Genomic DNA, 25,000 nt, shown 5'->3' with positions numbered 1-25,000 from the left:
CACGCAGACAATCAGGGGTTGGTGTTGCCGCCACGTGTTGCTTGTATACAAGCTATTATTGTACCTTGTGGCATTACGGTGAATACGAAACCCGATGAGCGTGAACGGCTTTTACAAGCTTGTAAAAAGCTTGAAGGGCAGTTAAACGTAAAGGGTGTTCGTTGTGAAGGTGATTACCGTGACAATTACTCACCAGGTTGGAAATTTAATCATTGGGAGTTGAAGGGTGTTCCACTTCGTATTGAACTTGGTCCAAAAGATATGAAGACTAATCAAATTGTTGCGGTACGCAGGGATACAGGTGAAAAACTAATTTTGGCTTTAGAAGACGTCGAGTCCAAAATCAGCCAATTGTTGGAAACAATGCATGATAGTATGTTGGCCAAAGCGAAAAAAGAGTTGGTTAATCATACAAAAATTACAAAGAATTGGACGGACTTCTGCCAATTTTTGGATGCTAAGAATATTCTACTTTCTCCATTTTGTGGTGAAATTAGCTGCGAAGAAAAAATTAAAGGAGATAGTGCAAGGTTTGTATAAATACTTAGTTGATTTTAATTTATCTAATATAAAATACCTTACAGAGATGAGGAGGCGGAACCTGGTGCTCCTGCTATGGGCGCTAAATCCCTTTGTATACCATTTGAACAACCTGCTGCGATTACTGCTAGCGATAAATGTATTCACCCAAGTTGCGTCAATAAACCACAATTTTATACATTATTTGGACGAAGTTATTAATGTAACATTAAATGACAAAAAATGATGCTTCGAAGAAAAAGTGAAATACAATTTCAAGATAATCAAAAAGGTTATACCGTTCAATAATGAATATTTAACTATGAATAAATTTATTAAAATTATATTGTTTTTTTTTTAGTAATAAAAATATTGTAAACAATTGCAAAATTATTTATGAACATTTGAGCAGATTTAAAAAAATTTAAAACAAATCAATCGTCTTATTTACTTATTTTTGCACAAAATAAATCGCTTTGAACAAAATATCTAAATTTTATTCAAGTGTAATGTGCTGAACACACCGAGCGCGACAGACTGCAAACGTCCTCTCTCAGTTATAAAAATATACACGTTCTTAAGGACACAGTTATTTATACAGCTGCACCATAGATAAAGCTGCACGACTGCAGGCTCTCAGTTGTCGCTTTCGCTAATTTAAAAATATTTTTAATTTTTGCCGACGACAGTAGAGGGGAGAGGATACCACTAATATGTAAATTGTTAGATTACTCAAAGCTTTAACAAACCTGACGTTATTTTACAAATAAAAGCATAAAATAGCTCTGTTAAATCTTTTGTAATAACAATTGATAATTTAAAACAAATAAATTTACCTATTTAATTTACCATTGTTATGTCGCTTCCTTCTTACAAATGTTCATGTAGCATGATACACGACGCCGTTTAATAGAGCTACTTGTGATTGCAACAGCAGAATAACATAGAGCATCAACGTAGCAGGTATGGTAAAACACATATTCCATTTTTCACCACAGCGGTTTTAAATGTAATTTTTTATTAAAGGCAGGAAAGTGATAACATGAAATCAAAAAACATCGGTAACCAGTATAAAGAAACATATCCAAAATAGGCAGTGGACCATTGGACGATGAAAAGGCCAAATGTTAATATATTTAAATGCAAATGTTTAGGTATATAAGTTTAGTCGTTAAAAAAGTAATCAGAAGTTGCAACTACTTAAGATATTTTTAAATTTTATTTTTCTTTATTAAAACCATAAGCTTTGGTGTGGTGAAGTTAAAAGAAAAATTGAGTACAAAGTTTTACTTGCGATCGCAGTAACAATATAAAGTCACTGTGATTTCAATAGTAACCACTGAAATCACAGATATTGAAACACCGCAATATCGCTCATCGCCAGTGACAAATCCGCAAAATACGAGCATAAAAGTGGCAACACAGCTATTCTCGATTTAACCCAGCAGAGAAGCTGCTTTCAATAATAGTTTCAACATACCGTCATAGAAACCACTTAAAATTGAAAGTTTTGTACGAATTTAACGGAAAAAGAAATAAGAGATGAGTTGAGAAAATCCGTCTCGTTGTGCGAAAGCAACATACTTTTTAACTTTACTTGTTCCACAAAGCACAGACATTTAAATTTCTGCAGAAGTTGATTCATATACTTATATTTTGATATCAAGCTGTGAATATAACGAAATATTCATATTCCCCACATTTGCATGGAATGGATGTATGCCATATGTGATCAGCTGTTTTAACTTGATCGTCGAGTGGCCCTACGACTTGATTAGAAAAATTGATATGTAGATGATGTTCAAATTCGAAAAGTAACTGAATCTTGAATGCTATTTTGAATAGTGTATAACCCGAGGAAAATAAATTCAAATTACATTTGTAAAATATTTTTCCATTGGTGGCAAAATCTGTGCCGATAGTATGGATGCTCGTGTACAAACAGCAATATATCTACATAGGTTGAAAGCATGGGCCAAAAATCAAGTTAGTAATTATTTTCTCTAAGTCTTTCAAATCGCAAAGGCAAAGCAAAAATCTTTCTCTTCTATTCTTATACTATGTTCAGACCGACACTTAATCACACGATTTCGGCTGTTGAATGGATTATCCCACTAATCTTAAAAATTTATCAAGATTTCGCCATACAAAAATGACAGCTCCAAATCACTTCATTGAAATGATTTGAAACTGATCCACGCTAAATCTGTCCGTGCGACTCTGATTTTGCGTAATCTACTTGTCAGCATTGGAAAAATACTAGTCAGCACTGGAAAACTGTTACATTATCACAGCTGATTTAGACACTACAAAGGGAAAAAAATGTAAACAAACAAATTTTTTTTTAAAGCAATGAATCTAATTTCACCTGAAAATCGACCAAGCAAATGAAAAAATGCATGCAATAGAAATAATATTATATGGAAAATATTAAAAAAAGACGGCTTTTATTTCAAAATACTATACGACAATCTTTTCTTTTGACAAATATTAAGCGATGTGAATTCTTGAATGACAATAACAGCTGTTTTTTGATCTTTCTAACGGCAGTGAGAGCACTGTTGGGTTATGAAATGCTTAAGTGTAATCTAATCTTTGAAATTTTCGGTCTGAACATAGTATTACTGTATAAGTATTATTCTGTGAGGATTAAATAAAAGTTATCAAATAGCTCTTATTTAGTAAGTGCAAAAAAAATTAAATTTTCAAAGTTTTTGACATATTTGTGTAGCCTTTAAATAAACAAAATATTTTCGAAAGTTTAGACTACTATTGTCAAAAATAAGCAATATGCAATCTTTTGTGGAAATATTGGTGGCAATAAAGTTATCTAGACAACATCTATACATATCGAGTTTACACGTTGACAAGATAGGTGTGGACGTGGAATAAAGCTACCTTATGAACTAATTCTATCCATGCAGTAATGCGAATACATTTATTTTGCGCATAGATGTAAAATGTCAATTTAATTACATCAGCTGACAACATGATCTAAACGAACTTATTTTGTTGCCGGTTTATAAATGGTGTAGATTCTTTTATACTGAAATTTCTTTTCGTATTTTGAATATAAGTCATATCATTTTTATTGGCCTGGCCTTCATATAGTCATGTTGCTTCAGTTAGTTCATACTGAAAATAATACTACATATAAATAAGAATAACCTGGCTTTTTGTGAATCGTTGTTTCTTGCTATAAAACGACAAAACCAAAGGAATATATTATATGTATCTATAACTGTTTTGTGTTTATGGTAAAATGTCGTTCTATTGGTGTGATAATATTCATACTACGGTTTTTACCCCGCGTGATTATCAAATCGAACTTCTTTCTGCTGCATTTGAACGTAATGTAATTATATGCCTTGGTCACAAGTCTTCCAAAGAATTCATAGCCTTAAAGTTGCTGCAAGAATTGTCACGACCAGCGAGATTAACGGCAAAGACTAATTTGTATTTAACAACTGAACGAAATGCTTTATCAATAACTGCTATGATTGAGCATTTGACAAATCTGAAAGTGTACAGAGTGGAAAACCTCGAGTTGAGTGACAAGAGTCAACCTAACATTCCAAAGGGTTTTCAGCTTTATGTTCTTCATCCGCGTACTTGTTTGGAAGCATTGAGAAGTGGAGTGCTCACTTTGGAGAATGTTCATGTATTAATATTGGAAGACTGTCATGAAGCTGATGTTTGTAAGGATTTACGCACAATTTTTCAGGAACATTTTAATAATTTGAACACAGAGGTTCCGAAAGTGTTGGGCTTGGCAGGTCCTCTACATAGTGCAGAATGCTCTTTACAAGAGTTAAGTGCAATGCTAAATACATTGGAAGACAATTTGCATTGTAAAGCTGAGACAGCCAGCGACATCGTTACTGTACTGAGGTTTGCATATATTTGTCAAATTTTTTAGAAAATATTTGAATAGTAAAAATTTTTTATTTAGATATTGTGCTAGACCAAGTGAGTTTATTGTTCAATGTATGCCTTATGAACGCGATGAATTGATATCTGTATTGGAGGAGGTCCTTTTTACAAGGAAAGCTTTTTTAATAGATCATCGATACGACCCTTTTGAAATATATAACACAGATGAATATTTGGAGGAATTAAAAGGTATTTTTTATGACTTTTCCCAATATTTTCCTTTGTAATTATCATTATTCTAGACATCCCTGATCCCAAAAAAGAACCAATGGAATTTTTGGAAATTATGCTCTTTGTTCTTCATGAAATGGGGCCATGGTGTGCTGATCGCGTTGCTGTTAACATGTTTCATCGCATAGAAAAACAAAAAATAAAAACCCCACATGAACGTCACTACATTTTGTTGTGTGTGGTGAACACAGCGCTTTTAGAATTTCATGCTATTTGTGAACAAACATTCAAAAAGATCACTAACCACAGACATCTCGTTGAAAAATATTCAAGCCCTAAGGTATTTCGTTTGTTAGAAATTTTACGTTTATTTAAACCGGAAGAACTATTAACTAAGAATGAAACCATACATAAACTCAGTCAGGATTTAGATCAGATGGATTTTCAAAAACTTAGTAGAAATATCGAATACAGTTGCCAAAATGTTGAGAACGTAACCATGAAATTACAACTAGAATCTCGATCAATTATTGACAACTTGGATCCAATTGTAAAAAATATTTCCGGCAATTCAACGCAACAAAATATGCAAATGGGCACATACAAAATTGAAAACTCTACCACAGCGAACCGAAGACATGGTACGGGTGGAGCCCATGGTCGTTTCAAACGTAGACCGTTTAATCGTCGACACATTCGAGACAACGGTGATGAGCTAGATACACTCTGCGCAATTATTTTTTGCAATTCAAACTATACAGCGCGTGCACTTTTTGATTTGCTTAGCGAAATGGGTCGCCATGATCCTGAATTAAAATTTCTTAAATGTCAATTTACAACTGATCGAGTCGCAGATCCAATCAACGAACCCAAAGAAGCTGAGGTGGAGCATAGGCGTCAGGAAGAGGTATTGAAACGTTTCCGCATGCACGACTGTAATGTGTTAGTTGGCACTTCTGTGCTAGAGGAAGGTATCGATCTTCCTAAATGTAATTTAGTAGTTCGCTGGGATGCACCGACCACTTATCGTAGTTATGTGCAGTGTAAGGGACGAGCAAGAGCAGCACCTGCTTATCATGTGATATTAGTTTCACCTGCGTATACTGCCGTTCACAGTAAAAATGAACAACTAAGCAATGAAAGCCATATATATCTATGTAAACTGGAAGATGGACAAGACGACGTTATTGATACAGATACTTGTAGCGATGAAGAGAATTCAGATAATAATAAAGTAAATAAATTCACAATTGGTTCTACAAAGGGAATTGTGAAAATACTAAATCCCGAAGTTATTACAAATAAACCACCAACCAAAAGCGTTTTGACGTTGAAAGAAATCACGGATGATTTACCGGGTTTTGAAAGCGTACATAATGAAACGAGCAATGCCAACATAGTAGAAATTGGGGACAATTCGTCTTCAATCATGGAGTTAAAATGTGAAACAGCTCCAATGAAAGAAATTAAAAATAAATTAGTAATCAAAGAATCTTTAAACAATTGTTATGAAGTTCTTAACCTTAGTGATGCTATATCAGATATTAGTACTGTATTGAGTGGTTCTTTTTCAAGCTCTTTAGTAGAAGACGTATCAGTCGCAGCACCTGCAGACTCAGTTCCACCAAAAAATAAAAAAGAGAAACGTAGATTTCAATGCCTCTTTGAAAGTGATAAAAAAGTATCAAAATCTTCCACATATTTCGATGCATCTTTGAATCAATTAGAATTCACAACTAATAAAATAGTAGAACAACTAGCGGAATATCGTCAAATAGAAAAGGTATGCTGACTGTATTGATTATTGATAAATAAAAACATTAACCAGTATCTGTATGTAGGTATTACTATCTAAATGTGCTAATACCGAGCCGCCAGAAACGGAGCATCATTTTGCAGACTATTTCAATAAATGTATTAAGCGCTACAAGCCTCTGGAACATTTATTGACTGGAGCATCTGTAGATCTTAATACCTCTATAGCCTTAGTCAACAAGTATTGTTCGAAATTGCCAAGTGATACTTTTACAAAACTTACAGCACTTTGGCGTTGCACTAAAACGATTCGATCTGGAGTCGAAGTATATCAATACACGATACGTCTTCCAATAAATTCACCATTAAAATACGATATAGTGGTATGTTTTAATTCATTAATTAAACATTTGTTATTGTGTTATGCTTTAAGGGACTTCCAATGTCTTCGAATATATTGGCCCGTAGAATGGCCGCTTTACAAACCTGTATAGAGCTTCACAAAATTGGAGAATTGGATCAAAACTTGCAGCCAATAGGAAAGGAAAGTTTCCGAGCAATGGAGTCTGACTGGGAAAACTTTGAGCTAGAAGAGGAAGACGAAAAAATAGTACATGATAATTCTGAACCTCGACCGGGAACAACGAAACGGAGACAGTATTATTACAAACGTGTAAGTAGTTTAAATTGTTTAAATATCTATTAGAGAATAAAAAATTAGACGTAGTAATATATCATTTTAATGAATGGTTTTGTTACTATAGATTGCCTCCGAGTTAAGCGACTGTCGTCCAACTGTAGGTGTACCATGCTACTTGTATTTTATTGATTTGACACTGCAATGTCCAATTCCGGAGGAACAAAATACACGTGGTCGGAAAATATACCCACCTGAAGATGCCCAGCAAGGCTTTGGTATTCTAACCGTAAAACGTATACCAAAAGTCAGTTCATTTCCTATATTTACGCGTTCCGGTGAAGTAAAAGTCTCTATTGTTCTTTCAAAAGAGATGGTTGTACTCACAGAAGTCCAGATACGTTGCATTAATACATTCCTCAACTACACATTTACAAATGTATTGCGCCTTCAGAAGTTCCTTATGCTTTTTGATCCAGATTCTACCGAAAATTGTGTTTTCATTGTACCTACGATAAAAAGTAATAGTAGAAAGGTAATCGACTGGGATTTCCTTGAGTTAATTGAAAGAAAATCAACTATGATGCCTTCCCCAATCACGGATGATTTACGTAAATCTATTGAATTCGACGCAAATAAGTTCAAAGATGCCGTTGTTATGCCCTGGTATCGCAATCAGGATCAGCCGCAGTACTTTTACGTGGCAGAGATTTGTCCACAGCTCTCACCTCTAAGTTGTTTTCCTGGAGAAAACTACCACACGTTTAAGCATTACTATTTTCTGAAATATGGTTTAACAATTCAAAATGTTAAACAGCCATTATTAGATGTAGACCACACCAGTGCACGTTTAAATTTTTTAACACCTCGTTATGTCAATCGAAAAGGCGTTGCGCTGCCTACTAGTTCCGAAGAAACTAAACGTGCCAAGCGTGAGAACTTGGAACAAAAACAAATTCTTGTGCCAGAATTGTGCACTGTGCATCCGTTTCCTGCTTCATTATGGCGAACTGCTGTCTGCTTACCTTGCATTCTATATCGTATAAACGGGTTATTACTGGCTGATGATATACGAAAAAAGGTGTCACTGGACATAGGATTGGGCCTACAGGAAATCCCCGATAATTTTGAATGGCCTATGCTGGACTTTGGCTGGAGTTTGTCGGAGGTTTTAAAGAGATCAAAAGAAAATCAGAATGTTCCGTTATTAGATGAGAAAAAAGAAGAAAGTAGCAATAAAGAAACAAGGAACAAACAATGCAACGCCTTCGTGAAAGGCAACGGAGTTGGTGACGAATTAGATAACAATTATGAAAGTAACCATTCCAAAATGAAAAGTGCAAACGAAATCATTATAGAAGGTGAAAAAAAATTGAAGGTATCTAAAAATGGAAGTGGTATATTTTTTTGTTGATATTTACTAAATTTTTTTTCAGGATAGTACTTTTATAGAAATAGGTACTTGGTCCAATGATATGGCTGACAATATCAATTGCAGTAAAAACTCTGAGTCAATGGATGAAGATGAGGAAGAATGTTTTAAATATTTTCCACCGAATGTTAGTTTTTGTAGGTTAAAGGTTGCTATAGTTAACCAGAATTGTAATTTATTATATTTATATTTATATAGGTGACCAACAAATGCGCTACGGTTCCCCCACTTTCTGGGATGTGAAAGAATCAAACCTTGTTAAAAAAGCAAATGGTGTTCTAAATCCGAATAGTAATACAAATAACACTCGAAAGAATTCGTTCACATTCTATGATTCGGATGACTCGTTTGCTTCCAGTTACGATGACAATGAACTTAATAACTATAGTGACGATGACTATGAAGGCTACGGTGCTTCACGTATTGCATTCACTTCAAGGAATGAAGCTGAAACAATTGAAACAGCACAAGAGATCGAAAAGCGCAATAAACAAATATCTATAATTCAAGCAACTAATGCGAATGAGCGTGATTATCAGAAGACGAAAAACTTGCTTGTGGGATACAATTTTGTGGACTTGAAACCTAGCATGGAAGCAGAATTGAGTCACTCTATCGCCCAATATATCACATCTACAGGACAGTTGAAAAATAGCATTAAACAGTCTAATATGCTTGTAAAATACGATCAGCCAGTGGTGCTGAAGCTTAAGGATTCGATAAACATCACCTCAAATAATACCAATGAACCGCCTTCTGTAGATGTGTTTTGTAAACTATTGCCTTATGCTGACAAAAACTTGTTAATTTCAATCTTAAAAGAGCATGGTAACGTGTTGAACGTATCAGATATTGCCCGGTTAAATGCTGAGTATCTAAAATCTCACACTCATGAGCTATTCGAAATTCAAGGTTGTGGTGATGTTTTTGACAATTTCAATGATAAGGATAAGCTGAAGTTAGAAAAATCTGGTCATGAATGTAAAAAAATGATAACATTAAAATTTGAGAGGAAAGAATACTCCTCCAATATAACTAATACGTTCTCTCCCGTAACTGAAAATAACACGAAGAATCAATGTAATAATTTTAGCTTCGACTATCAACCAGATTTGGTTGGACATCCAGGTCCAAGCCCAAGTATTATTTTGCAAGCTTTAACTATGTCGAATGCGAATGATGGCATTAATTTGGAACGTCTTGAAACTATTGGCGACTCATTTCTTAAATACGCCATTACCACTTATTTGTATATAACATACGAAAATGTGCATGAAGGCAAACTAAGCCATTTGCGCTCAAAGCAAGTAGCCAACTTGAATTTGTATAGATTGGGAAGACGAAAAAAACTGGGTGAATATATGATAGCTACAAAATTTGAACCTCATGACAATTGGTTACCACCGTGTTATTATGTACCTAAAGAGCTGGAGAAGGCACTTATCGAGGCAAAAGTCTGTTAAAATACCAAGCTTTGTAAATAATTATGGTAATTAATAAATTGTTTACATATTTTTTTTTATAGATTCCCCCGCATCACTGGAAGCTGGTCGATTTAGCGAATATAAAAAAATTAACCAGTGCAGAGATATGCGCATTAGTGCGAGAAAAGGCTGACAAATTGGGACTTATTGCTGATGTAAGTAACAATTCCAACGAGAATAACGTCAGTCTTGATGAGAGTGGTGAAGGAAATGACTTTACTTGTTTCATTCCGTATAACCTAGTAACACAACATAGCATACCAGGTGAGACAGTAGATGAAGTTTGTTTTAATAATAATAAATTTGAACATTAATTTAGATAAATCTGTGGCCGATTGTGTCGAGGCGTTAATCGGGGCCTATTTAATTGAATGCGGGCCACGTGGAGCCCTGCTGCTTATGGCATGGTTGGGAATACGAGTGCTTCCGTTTGTACATAGACCGTTTAATCAGCAGGAGTCTCGCGTGCCTGGTAGTACAAATCCGGATGAGAATGGCAACATAATAGTGTATGGAAATTGGGTAGCTCCGAAAAGTCCACTTCTTGTTTATTCTCCTAATGCCACTCAGGAATTGGAATATATGCTTGAAGGCTTTGATGAATTTGAGGCCACATTAGGTTATAGGTTTCGCGATCGTTCTTACCTATTACAAGCCATGACTCATGCTAGTTATTCGCCAAATCGTTTGACAGATTGTTACCAGCGGTTAGAATTCTTGGGAGATGCAGTTCTAGATTATTTAATTACTCGTCACCTATATGAAGATCCCAGGCAACACTCACCTGGTGCTTTGACGGACTTACGATCAGCTTTAGTAAATAATACTATATTTGCTTCTTTGGCCGTTCGACATGGTTTTCACAAATATTTTCGCCATTTGTCTCCAGGTCTAAACGAAGTTATCGATCGTTTTGTGCGTATTCAAAACGAAAATGGACACAGTATAAGTGAAGAAGTAAAATGAATTTGTCCGTAGTTTATACTTATAGTTATAATATTAATTAATATTCCATAATTGTTTATAGTATTACCTGCTTTCGGAAGAAGAGTGTGATGATGCTGAAGATGTTGAAGTCCCAAAAGCTTTAGGTGATGTATTTGAGTCAATTGCGGGTGCTATTTTTCTGGATTCCAATATGTCGTTAGACGTTGTATGGCAGGTGTATAGCAATATGATGAGACCGGAGATTGAACAATTTAGTAACTCGGTTCCGAAATCGCCCATTCGAGAGTTGCTAGAGTTGGAACCAGAAACAGCTAAATTTGGGTAATTACCAACTATGCCTTAAGACTTTGAATTACATAATTTGAAATTATATTTATTTATTTTTTTGTTAGAAAACCGGAGAAACTCGCTGATGGGCGTCGTGTGCGTGTTACTGTTGATGTATTCTGCAAGGGAACTTTTCGTGGCATTGGTCGCAACTATCGTATAGCGAAGTGCACTGCTGCGAAATGTGCATTGCGTCAATTGAAGAAACAGGGCTTAATAACGAAGAAGGATTAAATCTTAAATATATCACCAAAAAATGTATTACTTATTTACGTACCACTACTACCTATTTTAATTAGTCTGATTTCATGTATGCATGAATATAAACAAGCAAATAAAGTTTTTTTTACCAATGTGCTTTTTTTTACACCAGTTTAAAAATGATTATATTTTAATAAAAAGTTATCCTGCTAAAACCATAAACTTATCCAATTGTGATAACTTGAAAAGTTTTAGATGCATTAAATTATTAATTCTGAATTCTTTTATCCTTTTGCCGCCTTTGACTTGTTCTTCGCTTTCTTAACACGCTTCAGACCATCCATGTTGCTTTTCATGAATTGCCCATACATATTAATCATTCTGGGTACATCCTCTTGCCGCACTACAGTAGATATCTGAACAAAAAAAGAACAAATCGTGATATTTAACAAAAACATTCAGTTAAATTAGGATCTACTTTTTTTGATTTCGTTTGTGCACGCATAAGGCACAAATATACTTCTGGTTCCGGCAGTTCTGGTCGTCCCTCTCGAGGTTTCGGCCTATTTTGACCATTATCTGCAATATTAAGTTAAAGTTTACATATAGCTTATGAAAAAAAAAAATGTTAAAGTGCATACAGCGCTTGAATGTTACGGAAAAAGAAGAGTCCTTCTTCGCAGCATTAGCAAATTTTTCAAGCCGGATTATAAACTGAAAGCAAATGAAATTTTGTTAGAAATATTACTCCCATATCTTGTAGAAAACCAAATAAAATATTAACCGAGGAATTGTCTAGTAAAACCATATTCGTATTCGTATGCAAAAATGTATTAAATTTTTGACAGCTTTTTGACAAATATAATTCTTTTTAATTTAAAATGCGTTCGCTTTTTTGATATTTTCAATTTAATTTAGCTTACATACATTTGGTGCAACATGTATATACCAATTATAAATATAAAAATATTAAAAAAGTATTAAACTAAATGTTTTTAAACGTATTGATTTAGGTATTAAAAACAAAAAAACCAGAAAAAACAAATTAATGAACCCGTAACAGTAGAGTCTAAAAAGAAATTGTCATTTGTCAAATTGCAGCCAACTTCATGTTGGCTTAAAGTGACTTGTGAAAATTGTTTGTCAGTTCAGTCAGTTTGATCATTAATTAACTTTGGAAAAGTTTTAGAATAATAGATATGGTATAGTTCTTATATTCTCAAATGTGTCTATAATACTTAAATTAGAGCAATTATTAATATTTAATTAACAAATTTATTAGGGTCAAAACCAATCCGCCCAAGGTGGCTCAGGAGATAAGAAGGATGACAAGGATAAGAAAAAGAAATACGAACCCCCAATTCCTACACGAGTAGGAAAGAAGAAGAGACGAGCGAAGGGTCCTGATGCCGCAATGAAATTACCATTAGTAACTCCACATACCCGATGCCGTCTTAAACTTTTGAAGCTAGAGCGAATTAAGGATTACCTAATGATGGAAGATGAATTCATACGCAATCAAGAGCGACTGAAGCCACAAGATGAAAAGAACGAAGAAGAACGTTCGAAGGTTGATGATCTTCGTGGTACACCCATGTCAGTTGGAAACCTTGAGGAGATTATCGACGATAATCATGCTATCGTTTCGACGTCAGTGGGTTCAGAACATTACGTTAGTATCTTGTCATTTGTGGACAAAGATCAGTTAGAACCAGGATGCTCAGTGTTGCTCAACCATAAAGTTCATGCAGTAGTCGGTGTTCTTAGTGATGACACTGATCCAATGGTAACAGTTATGAAACTTGAAAAGGCGCCCCAAGAAACTTATGCCGACATTGGCGGTTTAGATACACAAATACAGGAAATCAAGGAGTCTGTCGAATTGCCATTAACTCATCCAGAATATTATGAGGAAATGGGTATCAAGCCACCCAAAGGTGTTATCTTATATGGTCCCCCAGGGACTGGCAAAACATTGCTGGCAAAAGCAGTAGCCAATCAGACCTCTGCGACTTTTTTGCGAGTTGTTGGTTCCGAGTTGATCCAAAAATATCTGGGAGATGGTCCAAAATTGGTACGTGAGCTTTTCCGAGTTGCTGAAGAGCATGCACCTTCCATAGTTTTCATAGACGAAATTGATGCTGTTGGTACAAAACGATATGATTCAAACTCTGGTGGTGAAAGGGAAATTCAGCGTACCATGTTGGAATTGCTCAATCAGCTGGATGGGTTTGATTCAAGGGGTGACGTTAAGGTAAAGGATTAAAATGTTTGAAATTAAATTAGAAATATTAATTTAATTTTTGGACTAGGTTATTATGGCAACAAACCGTATTGAGACGTTAGACCCTGCTCTTATACGTCCTGGTCGTATTGATCGTAAAATTGAGTTCCCACTTCCTGATGAAAAAACGAAGCGTCGAATATTTACGATTCACACATCTCGTATGACTTTGGCAGAAGATGTAAATCTGAATGAGCTAATTATGGCTAAGGATGACCTATCCGGAGCGGATATTAAAGCTATATGCACAGAAGCGGGTTTAATGGCACTACGTGAACGACGTATGAAGGTTACTAATGAGGACTTCAAAAAATCTAAGGAGAGTGTTTTATATCGAAAGAAAGAAGGAACAGTCGAAGGATTGTATTTATAAAATCATGTACTTCTTAATAATAAAACAAAATATCTAATCTAAACATTGTGAACATAATAAATTAGTTGTTAAAGGAAGATTTTGTTTACATTGATTAAAAAATGATTTCAATAAGAATTTTAAAATTGGTACCCAAAACTATTTATGTATATCTGCCGCAGTGTGCACTACGAAGTCATTTAGAGATTGTTTCATTATAATATTTATATAATTCGAAACCGGTTCGCAATCCATCTGAGTATCCTTTGTTAAAAGCTATTTGAAATGTTTCTTTCTTTCCATCTGACACACCGTCGGCATACCCAATCTACGGAAAATTTGACATTTAAAAAAGTATATAGGCAGCACTGATTAGCCACATTGTTAGTTCATAAACAATAGTTCGTGCTTGTAATTGTGGTTCTTACTTTGGCTGATTTGTTGCGGATTATTTGGAAATTATTCTCGGTAATCTTTCTAAAATCCTCATCATCTATAACAGATTCACGGGTAACTTCCATTTTATAATTGTTTGAATAGTTATTACAGAAAATATCTTAGAAATTATGCTATTACTATACTTCAGAAGTAAATCTTTTCAATATGACATATTTGGGTGAATAGCAATGCAGTGTTGTATATCAAAGTAAAAATATTAACAGTGTTGGCTATGAGTATAAAATTTATTTATATATCACCTTATACCATGCTCAGACCGAAAATTAAAGGGATTCGATTGCATTTAATTACATGCACTAATCAGCCCGTTCACACTGCTGTTAGAAAGATCAAAAAACAGTTGTTATTGTCATTCAAGAATTCACATTGCTTAATATTTATCAAAGAAAAGATTGTCATGTAGTATTTTGAAATAAAAGCCGTCTTTTTTCAAATCTTTTTCATATAATATAAATAATGGATGCATTTTTGCATCTGTTAAGTCGATTTTCAGGTGAAATTAGATTCATTGCTTTAAAAAAATTTGTTGGTTTACACTTTTTTTCCTTGGTAGTGTCTAAATCAGCTGTGGCGCAAACTCAGAGTCGCACAGAGAGATGGATCAGTTTCAAATCATTTCAATGAAGTGATTTGGAAATGTCATTTTTGTAGGGCGAAATCTTGATAAATTTATAAGATTAGTGGGATAAATAACTCAACAGCCGAAATCGTGTGATTAAGTGCCGGTCTGAACATGGTATTAGTTGATTATAAAGTGCTGAACACATAACGACGACAGACGACAAACGACATCTGTCAAATATTACACACGTTCTTATGGACACTTATTTTGACGACGACACGAAAACACGACTGTAGGCCGGCAGTTGTCATTCTCGCTAACTCCTATTTGCCAAATACAGTAGAACGACAGTAGAATGGAAGAAGAGAGATGAGGAGGAGTGGTGATGCCACTAATATGTAAAATGTAAAATTATTCACAGCTCTTACAAACTTGACGTTACTTTACAAATAAAAGCATAAAATAGCTCTATTATATCATTTGTAATAACAATTGATAAGTTAAAACAAAAATATATACCTATTTACTTATTTTTTGCATAAAAAATTTAACTTTGAACAAAATATTAAAATTTCATTGAAGTGCAAGGTATTAGTATGGCCACAACGTTGTGTACATGCAAAATGGACAGCTGTGTTGTTTTGTTTTCATTTCACTTTCGTACTCTCGTTTGTCGTCTGTCGTCGTTTTGTGTTCAGTAGGTGATATATTGATAATAAACAAATAGTTGTTTTTTTACTTTTGCAACATGTTGTTTATATTAGGCTGTTAATGTATTTTTTTGTAATATTATAGAGTGAAGGTGCATGTTTTGAATGTATATTTTAAAACTGAACTGCTGAAACTACACAAATATGGCTGCCAATGATATATCCGATGCAATATTGGTTATAATTCAAAGAGTTGCATCTGGAGCTTCAAATGATGATCTGGTTAAGGGATTACCAGAAGTTACAGCGCAAGCTCGAATGGAAAGTTTGAATAAATTGTTGCAACAGGGTACTATTGAATTGCTTAAAAAAGGGGACAAGCTCATATATCGTGCTAAAGATCCGAAAAAGAGTGCATTACCCAAAGATGCCGATAATGAGGAACGAATAATTTATGGTATAATTGAAGAAGGCGGAAATAAAGGCATTTGGATTCGTGATATACGCATGCAATCAAACCTTAACATGACTCATTTGAATAAAATTTTGAAAAATTTGGAGACCAAAAAACTGATTAAAGCAGTCAAATCCGTAAATGTAAGACTAAGCTCAAAAGTATTCACCGTTTGTTTTTAATGTATTTCGTTGTAGGCTAGTAAAAAAAAGGTATACATGCTGTACAATTTAGAACCAGACCGCTCAGTAACTGGCGGGGCTTGGTATCAAGATCAAGACTTTGAGGCTGAATTTGTAGACGTCCTTAATCAGCAATGCCTAAGATTTTTACAAATGACCCGTGAAAATGCAGAAAAAAAACGTGAAGGTCCATTGGCACTTAAACGGCTATCTTGTTGTTCGGTAAAGGAAGTTCATAAATTTATATCAGACTTGGGTATAAGTAAAGTACGAAATTTGAAATACTAAAATACGACTAAAATAACCTCATATATTATTTTTGTTAGGTTCATTTAGATGAAGATGATTTAGAAACTATCTTAAAAACTGTCGTTTATGATGGCAATGCAGAGCGTATAATGATGCCCGATGGTTCTTTTGTTTATCGCGCTATTAATTCACCTCTTTTTGCCCCCGGCCTTGTACAAATACCTTGTGGGATATGTCCCGTTATAAGAAATTGCTCAAAATGTGGGGATGTAACACCAAATAAATGTATTTATATGACAGATTGGTTGGATTAATTAAAAATAAGGAAATCATTTTAATACCCGCATATCGTCACCTGCAAAATAACGTTTCATCAAAAAATTCGAAATTGAGTGTCTTATTGATTACGATTCACTACTTCAAATTACATACGTTCAACATTTTTAGGTTCTGCGCTCAGATATAAACCAGTTTTAAAAAATATTAAAATTTTTTTTTCATTCTTGTTCCATATTATTTCTGAAATTTCTGAAAATGTTGTTACGCTATTTTGCATTTCAGGTGACGATATACATACGTATGTATATTTAAAACAAAAATAAAAAATTAAAAAACAGAGAGGTAGTTGTATGTCATTAAGGTTTAGGCACGATTACGGTTTTTCCGGCGCCGCGATTTGATGGTACGGATGGATAGAGGAGGTCCTCAGGATTAAAAAATGTATACGCATATACCGTCCTCAGACGCATAGCAGAGATAAAGAGATGTTTAACTCCTCTCTCACTGGAAGTGAGAGAGCAATTGCTAAACGTCAAAACCACCTAAAGTCGAGCAACTGTCAAAGTTTAGGTGGTTTTGACGTTTAGCAATTGGAAGCGAGCGATGGCCAGATTGAAATCGTACCAAAAAATATATAAACGGAGGGATTTGTTGCATCGTTCAAGACCACTTATAAAAAATTTAAAACAATGAAAATTAAGTAAATATGTGATATTTAAAGGTATTTGATGAAACGTTTTGTAATTTGAAGCATCATAGTATTATTTTCAATGGAAAATTATTAAAAAAATTTAATGAATGACAGCTAACAAGTTTAAGTCTTTTTATTGGGTATTGAAAGGTCAAAATTCAGTTCTTCTAATATACTTTAAAAAGATTTAAATAGTTTCTCCATATAATAAATAACCACTACATAGTAATTTTTATTCGTACTAAATGTTGGGTGTTTTAATTTAAAATGCCCAAAAATTCTTATTTTGTTCGATCTGGCCACAATGGAAAATGTTATAAAAAACGCTTATTTTGAGGCGCTCTCACACTGGAATAAGTTTAACAACCCTTTATCCCTGAGCTTAGTTTCCGAGATATTTCACTTTAAAGTTCCACAATTTTACATGCAATTTAGTCCTATTTTGTTTTGTTTTGTTTTTCTTCACATGTCATTACAAGTACCAGTGTTGCCACATATTATGTTTTAAAAAAAACTATGAAAAATTTTTCTTTTTAACATTTATAAAGAAAATGATACAAACGGTTTTTGTATATTATGTTAATTGATAAATAAAGATAAAAAATAACATTCCTTTGTATCGAACTACTTTCTGCACTGGCGGCCTTCGGCCGCGCTTCAAAAAAATAACCCTCATCGATCGAACACCGGGGTATTCATAGTTCTTTTGTGTCGAACTACTTTCTGCACTGGCGGCCTTCGGCCGCGCTTCAAAAAAAATAACCCTCATCGATCGAACACCGGGGTATTCATAGTTCTTTTGTGTCGAACTACTTTCTGCACTGGCGGCCTTCGGCCGCGCTTCAAAAAAATAACCCTCATCGATCGAACACCGGGGTATTCATAGTTCTTTTGTGTCGAACTACTTTCTGCACTGGCGGCCTTCGGCCGCGCTTCAAAAAAAATAACCCTCATCGATCGAACACCGGGGTATTCATAGTTCCTTTGTGTCGAACTACTTTCTGCACTGGCGGCCTTCGGCCGCGCTTCAAAAGAATAACCCTCATCGATCGAACACCGGGGTATTCATAGTTCCTTTGTGTCGAACTACTTTCTGCACTGGCGGCCTTCGGCCGCGCTTCAAAAAAAATAACCCTCATCGATCGAACACCTATTTTAATCAAAAAGAGAGAAAAACTGAAAAAATTGAATGAACTGAATGAATTCTATAATACGTTTTTTTCTATTTAATATATAATATACACATTTTTGATTATATTTTCAGGACACAAAGTATGGCAACACTGCTATTTGTCATAAATGTAAACACGCAAATCACTTGAAACTTTGAATGTGCAAAATAATTTTTAAAGAATATTTATTTTCTTAAAAAATATACAATTAGTGTAAATTTTTGATAAATACGAATGTGTAGTGTAATTAAATATATATTAATTAAAAAATATGTGAAAAGTGGGTTAAACATAGTGAAATAACGAGCATTGTTTTTACAAATTTTTGAACTTTAAAGTGAAATATCTCGGAAACTATGCGTCTGAGGACGGTATATGTGTGTACATTTTTTAATGCTGAGGACCTCTTCTATCCATCCGTACCATCAAATCGCGGCGCCGGAAAAATCGTAATATTGCCAAGGTTTATTCAAGAGTACCACCCTAATATTAGCCGCTGTACGTGGCCGTCAACAGCTGTCGTCATATAAAGCTGTCAATATAGAACAAAAAGCAATATAAAAAATATATGACATTAGAAGCATTTTCGCTGCTAAATTCTTAAAAAAATAAATGTTTGGAATAAAAAATCAGTGATTACAACTTGAAAATTTCAAGTAGTTGAAGTTGAAAAACATTGTTAAGGTTTGCAAAAAATCTAGTATCAATTTAAACGATGGGTTTATGCAAATGTCCAAAACGGCAAGTGACGAATCAATTTTGTTTTGAACACCGAGTTAATGTATGTGAAAATTGCATGGTGCAAAACCATTCCAAGGTAATTCCTTTGAATCTTTCAAACACTGAACAATTCATATTGTTTCCAACTTTTGCAGTGTATTGTTCAATCATATCTTCAATGGCTTCGCGACAGCGATTACGTCTCCAATTGTACTCTATGCTCTTCAACACTTGAACAGGGTGAATGTGTACGCTTAGTATGTTACCGTATGTTGTAAATATATAAAAGTTAAATTACAATTATTGTTCCTTATGCTAGTCTATGTACTTTAATTTGGTTGCAGACGTTTTTCATTGGGATTGCTTGAATGCAAGGCAGTCATCATTGCCTAGTAATACAGCGCCACGTGGTCACCAGTGTCCAATTTGTGATACAGAGATATTTCCGAATTTCAATTTGGTATCACCCGTAGGGGATGCGTTAAAAGCATATTTGTCACAAGTAAATTGGGGACGAAATGGACTGGGCCTTTCTCTTGTAAGAAATATACATTTTATATTTCCACTTACTGTGTTATAATTGTAATCACATTATCATAGTTGCCTAAAGATAAGTCAGTCGAATCGAGTGCGAATTTTAAAAGTCAAGGTACATCTACCACAGTTTCTGCACCTACACAGACTGCAGCAGTTAGTAACATGACCAAAGTTCACCATTCCGTAGGTGTGGAGCGTTTAAAGGATAATGGACTATTTTCCGAGCAAATTATGCGTCATGAGAATCCCCATTCTGTTCTGTTAATGGACGCATTTAGTTTACCAGTTGAAAAAAATGTTCTTGGTAAGTAGCCAATTAAAATTTGTTTGTATATGGTAAGTATTTAATCAAACTAATAATGATATAGCTAGTAGCAGACGTCCTTTACTGCCCCGTCAGTCGCCCATTGGTGGCACTGATCGCGATGAAAACAAATATAAACGGCGCACGCCTTCAGAAATATTTTCACGTTGGTCACGTCGTTTCTATGCGCCCTCTTCTCGTCCACCCTGGCGTCGTACTTGGTTTCTGATAATAAGTGGTGTATTAGCATTTGTAGTAGTCATATATTTGATGGCACTTTTTGGACGTGGCAGTGATAATGAATCTATCCATGATAGTTGGAATGACCCAAATCCGAAACCAGATCTTCATTATGAATAAAATTAAAATGTGAATGTAATCTGATAATTAGTTACGATATATATTATTTGTGCAATTGTATAATTTTAGATTACTATGTATTGGATTTCGATACCATTTATAACTCTTTATTTACTAAACTTTGGTAAAGTTAAAATAAATTGTAATCATTTTTTATAATCAAACTTATTTGAGAAATCTTCTGTAACGGAAAATGCAAAAAAAAAAGATGCATATGTATCCATTAAATAAAATGAAAAGAAATACATACATCATCATTTTTTATTCCCTAAAGAACGTTTCAGAACATTTTGATAAGTCGGCAAAGCGCAGAATCTTACAGTTAACAGATCCACTATCGGTGTAGGACAAAACCGAAAAAGAAACCGGTAAATCTTGTAACTGAAATTGTCAATAGAAAATAAATAATTTGTATATGTTTATAAGTTTATAGCAGTAAATGAAATATGCAAATAACCATTATTTTGCAAATATACAAATTTGCGTCTTGAAACCTTTTAATGAAATGTACGTATGTGATACACATACATACATATATGCACATATGTATGTATGTACATATAAATTACTATTATACATATTGATATTTATGTAGTACTAACCGCCAGGGCTCATGTATGTACATCGCTTGGGGAATGCTATCTGTTAAAGCAGCTTTAAATTTATCCAACAAAATGGTGTCGTGAAATTGATTTGGAGATTTAAAACCCGAAACTACTTTCAGATAGTTGTTGAATTGCCTAAAATAGGCACTATAAAATTGGCGTTGTTCATCACTAAACGCATCAAACATCACCTTTGCATGTTCTTGTTGTCTTGCAGAAATATTGCTAAATTGTACGAAAGATCCAGGAACGAAGTTGATCACATCTACGCCATATTGTTGCATTTCTATGCGGAGTGAATCGCACCAGAAACGCAAAGCTGCTTTAGAAGCAGCATATGAGCTTAACGCTGGAAGTGCCTAAAAAGTCAATACAATCATTAAATAATATGATTTTCTTATCAATAAAGATCAATTTTAAAAATATTTTCATGCATGTGTTCTATTTTTTCTTACCTGCAGACCGCAATGACTGGTGATATTGATTATACGTGCGCGATGCTGCCGTATCAATGGTAATAGTTTTTTGGTGAGACGCATTGCACCCAACACATTTACATTGATTTGCATTTCGAATTGCTCTGAAGTTTGCCATTCAAATTCACCAAAACACATGACACCGGCATTGTTTACTAATGCTGTGAATTGGTATTCCGTATTAGTGAGTAAAAAGTCTTTAATATATTGGAAGGCATATGTAATGGTGTCCTCCTTGAGCAGATCTACTTCAATGGTGAACATGCGTTGGGAATCGTTATCATTTCTTAATAAGCGAGCGCCTTCAGAGTTTACATTATGACAAGCCGATATAACAGTCATATTCAAGGAATAGCAATAAAGTGCTAATGAATGTCTGTTTTTGTAAATATAAATTTTTAGATTCATATGTATGTATGTATGTATTTTATGAAGCAAAGGATGGTTAAAGCAATTGTTCTAAGTCGAATGTCGACATGCACGTCGCAGAAGTGTAAATATGAAACAGTGTTAAATGAATTTTTTCATCTATGTACATATTTACATATGCATGTATATTATAGGTATATAATTACCTACCCTAATCCAGAATCACAGCCTGTGATGAGAATCACATTTTTAGGTGTCATCATTAGCGTTTTACCTCTATAACCAATTGTCTTTAAGAGAGTATACCAGAGCTGATTTTTCATCATTCCGAATATTATTTTATATAATTTTTTATTTATATTATGTATATAAATATGTATTTGTATTTATAAACTTAATTGTGTTTGCGATTTTCAGTATGCGGTCACAACGATGTGATGTTCCGCTATATTTATACAGCACTGATTTACAAAAGAATGTAAAACTTCATTCCAATGCTTCATGTTTCGAGTTAATGTATGTGCATATGTACATAAGTATGTATGTGAAGATAAAAGTGCCAATATGCATGAAATACAATACATTTCATTTGCATATATGTATATCGTGCAAAAAGTGAATTTAGTTAAAACCTACTATAAGGTCATTAATACATGTAGGTCAAATATATAGACCATGTGGTGCTCCAGTAACGAATACCATTGGAGTAGTACCTAAACCAGTTTTTTCTATGTACCATTAGGCAAGGTAGTCGAACTAGTCGATTAACTATCTCTTACTCTAAGTGCTTGCAATATAAAAGGTAGTTTATTATAATATTATACTTACATGCATTTGTTGTTTAATACCGATTTACGCGGTATAACCGAAAATATCATACTCTTACATCTTGAAAGAATTAAAGAAAGGGAAAGGTATAGTTACCCAGAAGTTCGAAAAACTCTATATAAGGTATATGGAGACTAAGGGACCTGATTCAGTCCATTTATAATATACAGGAAAGGATTCTCTCTGAATATCACGCTCATTAACCGATATTCTTGCTGATTTGGCTTCTGGATGTTCATGGCGAAATAAAAAATGCGCGGGAGGTTAGGAAGTATGGAAATTTCCAGTATTAAAGATTATACAACACAAGTAGTTAAGATGTTCTATTGATAGTCCAAACAGTATTGTAGTTAATGGCACAGTTGCCTAAATATCGAATGTGAATAAGTCAGATTTGAGTTTTGGGGGCACCTGAGATTTAAAAAAAGTGGATTTAAAAAAAGTGGTTACATAACAGATGATACGGACGGACTTCAAGGGAACCAGTGTAAAAATTGAACAATGGCACCGGTCACTTTTAGACGAAATCCCATACTTCAGTCATCACTCGACCAAATTCAAACAAATTTAGTGCAAAACATTATCTTGATAACTGGTTATCGTTGAAAAGTGTGCGAAATTGGGCACCAACCCATGTTACTCCTCATATAACACAATTTTAAATTTATTCTGGTTCTTTTACTTTATATTTTAAATAAAGCGCCAATCAAGAGGTCCGAATAAAACTTTCTACAGATAAGGCATTTGTCGAATTGGGTTCATCAACTTTTAAGTCGAAAAATACTGAACATTTTTACCGAAAATGTAAACAGAAAATATCGAATATATTTATGTTGATATGTATATTATATATGCGTTTCAATTTACTTTAGTCTGTGGTTATCACCAATATATTAAGACAATGAGGAGTTATAGTTTTTTGCTTTATTTATTTGCTTACTTTTGTAAGTTTCTTTTAATTTGGTGTCGGTCTTATAGTGTATTTATTGTAAAATTCTGTTTTCAGCTATTTAAATATTTATCTACAATATGTATATTTTTGATTTTTTGTCTGCCTTTACTTTAAGCGTTGTCCTCTAATTCCACAATATTTTTTTTAGAAATGTGTTAAATCAAATAGCATGACATCTAAAGCGAAAATCATATATGTATGTATATGTAGCGTAAAGAATTATTAAAAATTTCCTTTTTAGCCATAAGCTTTACTTTATGTATCTGCATTTTTTCTCTTATTCACTATTATAAAAATATAAATATTGTTTGTAGTTGTGTAGGACAACCAAAATGTAAAAAGTGAGTGTTAAACACTTAAACGCTTTTTTTTCTTGCATATAAGTACATGTATGCTAGCTATGCAAACATAGTAAGGGCAACTGTTTCAAACTACAATCAAATCAGGAGTTTTTGTGGAAGGAGGACTTGGCAACCTGCAACAAATGCTTAGCAGACTCAAAAACAATTAAATAAATGTTTACATATTTTTTAGTTTTTATTTGCTATGTAATAGAATACACAGTATTACATAATATAACTAATATATTTTTTGTATTAATGGTTTAGAAATTTTGTTGGTACCAAAGAAGCTTATACACATACGTATGTATATAAACACATATGTATGTATATTTACATATAAATATGCATATCACTGTAGAAAGATATTTAGTTTTTAATTTGTTTTGTTACACATAAAGGCAATTTCAATTGTTCGTTCTAAAGGTTAATTTGATTTGTTCACAAATTCAGTTAACCTGGCAATACATAATTGTTTCACAATGTTTAGATTTGTTAAGATTACATAAAATTTTATTATATTAAATTAATGCATTAGTTTTTATAAATTGCTTTCCATGTATATAAATACATATTATTTATTTATTTTTTTTTAATATCACAACGCATTCTCAATGTTGTTAAACGCAATTCCTTTAGTTAAGTATCATATTTATAAAAAAAAAAATAAATTGTAAAATTGTGAAAAAAAATTTCTAGATGAAATTCAAAGCAACATTATTTTACGTCTAACCATTTTGTATTGTAGTCAAAACTTTTGATTTCGG

The 25,000-nt window shown here is 33.7% G+C and overlaps 7 protein-coding genes and 1 non-coding gene across 11 annotated transcripts; 5 read left to right on the top strand and 3 right to left on the bottom strand.

The window, feature by feature from the left end:
- Positions 1-863, top strand: LOC125780235 (bifunctional glutamate/proline--tRNA ligase-like; the record flags this gene model as incomplete). Its single annotated transcript, XM_049462123.1, is given in 2 exon segments — positions 1-530; positions 585-863. Coding segments are annotated over 2 exon segments (687 nt in total), but the record flags the coding sequence as incomplete, so codon positions are not given.
- A 2,607-nt stretch (positions 864-3,470) lies between these two features.
- LOC105232610 (endoribonuclease Dcr-1) lies at positions 3,471-11,559 on the top strand. Its single transcript, XM_011214357.3, has 12 exons — positions 3,471-4,410; positions 4,472-4,641; positions 4,695-6,406; positions 6,465-6,761; positions 6,812-7,051; positions 7,143-8,393; positions 8,452-8,584; positions 8,646-9,901; positions 9,973-10,195; positions 10,251-10,888; positions 10,959-11,200; positions 11,272-11,559. The coding sequence occupies exons 1-12, from the start codon at positions 3,782-3,784 to the stop codon at positions 11,438-11,440; spliced, it is 6,960 nt and encodes a 2,319-aa protein (XP_011212659.2). The 5' UTR covers positions 3,471-3,781; the 3' UTR covers positions 11,441-11,559.
- LOC105232611 (signal recognition particle 14 kDa protein) lies at positions 11,542-12,279 on the bottom strand. The gene is made up of 4 exons (XM_011214358.3): positions 12,192-12,279; positions 12,049-12,121; positions 11,886-11,986; positions 11,542-11,823 (listed from the first exon to the last, which is right to left on the bottom strand). The coding sequence occupies exons 1-4, from the start codon at positions 12,213-12,215 to the stop codon at positions 11,692-11,694; spliced, it is 330 nt and encodes a 109-aa protein (XP_011212660.1). The 5' UTR covers positions 12,216-12,279; the 3' UTR covers positions 11,542-11,691.
- A 172-nt stretch (positions 12,280-12,451) lies between these two features.
- LOC105232607 (26S proteasome regulatory subunit 4) lies at positions 12,452-14,141 on the top strand. Its single transcript, XM_011214354.4, has 3 exons — positions 12,452-12,609; positions 12,690-13,661; positions 13,720-14,141. The coding sequence occupies exons 1-3, from the start codon at positions 12,607-12,609 to the stop codon at positions 14,062-14,064; spliced, it is 1,320 nt and encodes a 439-aa protein (XP_011212656.1). The 5' UTR covers positions 12,452-12,606; the 3' UTR covers positions 14,065-14,141.
- Positions 14,040-14,651, bottom strand: LOC105232608 (uncharacterized). Its single transcript, XR_003846144.2, has 2 exons — positions 14,472-14,651; positions 14,040-14,371 (listed from the first exon to the last, which is right to left on the bottom strand). It is a non-coding gene; the product is annotated as an uncharacterized LOC105232608 (transcript).
- LOC105232609 (probable DNA-directed RNA polymerase III subunit RPC6) lies at positions 14,413-18,389 on the top strand. 2 transcript variants are annotated; one of them, XM_011214356.4, is made up of 4 exons: positions 14,413-14,553; positions 15,860-16,311; positions 16,366-16,617; positions 16,677-18,389. In XM_011214356.4, exons 2-4 carry the CDS (start codon positions 15,919-15,921, stop codon positions 16,911-16,913), a joined length of 882 nt encoding a protein of 293 aa, XP_011212658.1. In that variant the 5' UTR covers positions 14,413-14,553; positions 15,860-15,918; the 3' UTR covers positions 16,914-18,389. The 2 variants fall into 2 exon arrangements, with proteins under 2 accessions (XP_011212658.1, XP_029408774.1); XM_029552914.2 differs by lacking the exon at positions 14,413-14,553 and adding an exon at positions 15,535-15,761.
- A 545-nt stretch (positions 18,390-18,934) lies between these two features.
- LOC105232605 (zinc finger protein-like 1 homolog) lies at positions 18,935-20,911 on the top strand. 3 transcript variants are annotated; one of them, XM_011214349.4, is made up of 6 exons: positions 18,935-19,558; positions 19,617-19,718; positions 19,781-19,999; positions 20,062-20,110; positions 20,186-20,302; positions 20,367-20,911. In XM_011214349.4, exons 1-6 carry the CDS (start codon positions 19,457-19,459, stop codon positions 20,660-20,662), a joined length of 885 nt encoding a protein of 294 aa, XP_011212651.1. In that variant the 5' UTR covers positions 18,935-19,456; the 3' UTR covers positions 20,663-20,911. The 3 variants fall into 3 exon arrangements, with proteins under 3 accessions (XP_011212651.1, XP_011212649.1, XP_011212650.1); XM_011214347.4 differs by having other exon boundaries at positions 19,241-19,558; positions 20,062-20,302; XM_011214348.4 differs by having other exon boundaries at positions 19,252-19,558; positions 19,617-19,728; positions 19,806-19,999; positions 20,062-20,302.
- On the bottom strand, positions 20,679-24,982 carry LOC105232606 (retinol dehydrogenase 7). The gene is made up of 5 exons (XM_011214352.4): positions 22,323-24,982; positions 21,723-22,119; positions 21,265-21,626; positions 20,913-21,043; positions 20,679-20,843 (listed from the first exon to the last, which is right to left on the bottom strand). Exons 1-4 carry the CDS (start codon positions 22,436-22,438, stop codon positions 20,917-20,919), a joined length of 1,002 nt encoding a protein of 333 aa, XP_011212654.2. The 5' UTR covers positions 22,439-24,982; the 3' UTR covers positions 20,679-20,843; positions 20,913-20,916.
- Between the last annotated feature and the right edge of the window lie 18 nt (positions 24,983-25,000).

The sequence above is a fragment of the Bactrocera dorsalis genome, unplaced genomic scaffold, assembly GCF_023373825.1.
Source record: "Bactrocera dorsalis isolate Fly_Bdor unplaced genomic scaffold, ASM2337382v1 BdCtg301, whole genome shotgun sequence".
Lineage (NCBI taxonomy): Eukaryota > Metazoa > Arthropoda > Insecta > Diptera > Tephritidae > Bactrocera > Bactrocera dorsalis.
The sequence above is the reverse complement of the archived record's forward strand: the minus strand, read 5'-3'. Positions and strand labels throughout refer to the sequence as shown.

Excerpts from the sequence above, each read along its gene's own strand:
- LOC105232605 (XM_011214347.4), top strand. The coding sequence starts at position 19,457 with ATGGGTTTATGCAAATGTCCAAAACGGCAAGTGACGAATCAATTTTGT. Across the intron at positions 20,000-20,061 it reads ATGGACTGGGCCTTTCTCTT|TTGCCTAAAGATAAGTCAGT; the intron begins GTAAGAAATATA and ends ACATTATCATAG. Across the intron at positions 20,303-20,366 it reads AGTTGAAAAAAATGTTCTTG|CTAGTAGCAGACGTCCTTTA; the intron begins GTAAGTAGCCAA and ends ATAATGATATAG.
- LOC105232610 (XM_011214357.3), top strand. The coding sequence starts at position 3,782 with ATGTCGTTCTATTGGTGTGATAATATTCATACTACGGTTTTTACCCCG. Across the intron at positions 8,585-8,645 it reads TCCACCGAATGTTAGTTTTT|GTGACCAACAAATGCGCTAC; the intron begins GTAGGTTAAAGG and ends ATATTTATATAG. Across the intron at positions 10,889-10,958 it reads GACACAGTATAAGTGAAGAA|TATTACCTGCTTTCGGAAGA; the intron begins GTAAAATGAATT and ends AATTGTTTATAG.
- LOC105232606 (XM_011214352.4), bottom strand. The coding sequence starts at position 22,438 with ATGATGAAAAATCAGCTCTGGTATACTCTCTTAAAGACAATTGGTTAT. Across the intron at positions 22,120-22,322 it reads GGCTGTGATTCTGGATTAGG|ACATTCATTAGCACTTTATT; the intron begins GTAGGTAATTAT and ends TTACAAAAACAG. Across the intron at positions 21,044-21,264 it reads TACATACATGAGCCCTGGCG|TTACAAGATTTACCGGTTTC; the intron begins GTTAGTACTACA and ends TGACAATTTCAG.
- LOC105232609 (XM_011214356.4), top strand. The coding sequence starts at position 15,919 with ATGGCTGCCAATGATATATCCGATGCAATATTGGTTATAATTCAAAGA. Across the intron at positions 16,312-16,365 it reads AAGCAGTCAAATCCGTAAAT|GCTAGTAAAAAAAAGGTATA; the intron begins GTAAGACTAAGC and ends ATTTCGTTGTAG. Across the intron at positions 16,618-16,676 it reads CAGACTTGGGTATAAGTAAA|GTTCATTTAGATGAAGATGA; the intron begins GTACGAAATTTG and ends TATTTTTGTTAG.
- LOC105232611 (XM_011214358.3), bottom strand. The coding sequence starts at position 12,215 with ATGGTTTTACTAGACAATTCCTCG. Across the intron at positions 12,122-12,191 it reads TTTTACTAGACAATTCCTCG|TTTATAATCCGGCTTGAAAA; the intron begins GTTAATATTTTA and ends ATTTGCTTTCAG. Across the intron at positions 11,824-11,885 it reads CACAAACGAAATCAAAAAAA|ATATCTACTGTAGTGCGGCA; the intron begins GTAGATCCTAAT and ends TTTTTTGTTCAG.
- LOC105232607 (XM_011214354.4), top strand. Across the intron at positions 13,662-13,719 it reads ATTCAAGGGGTGACGTTAAG|GTTATTATGGCAACAAACCG; the intron begins GTAAAGGATTAA and ends TTTTTGGACTAG.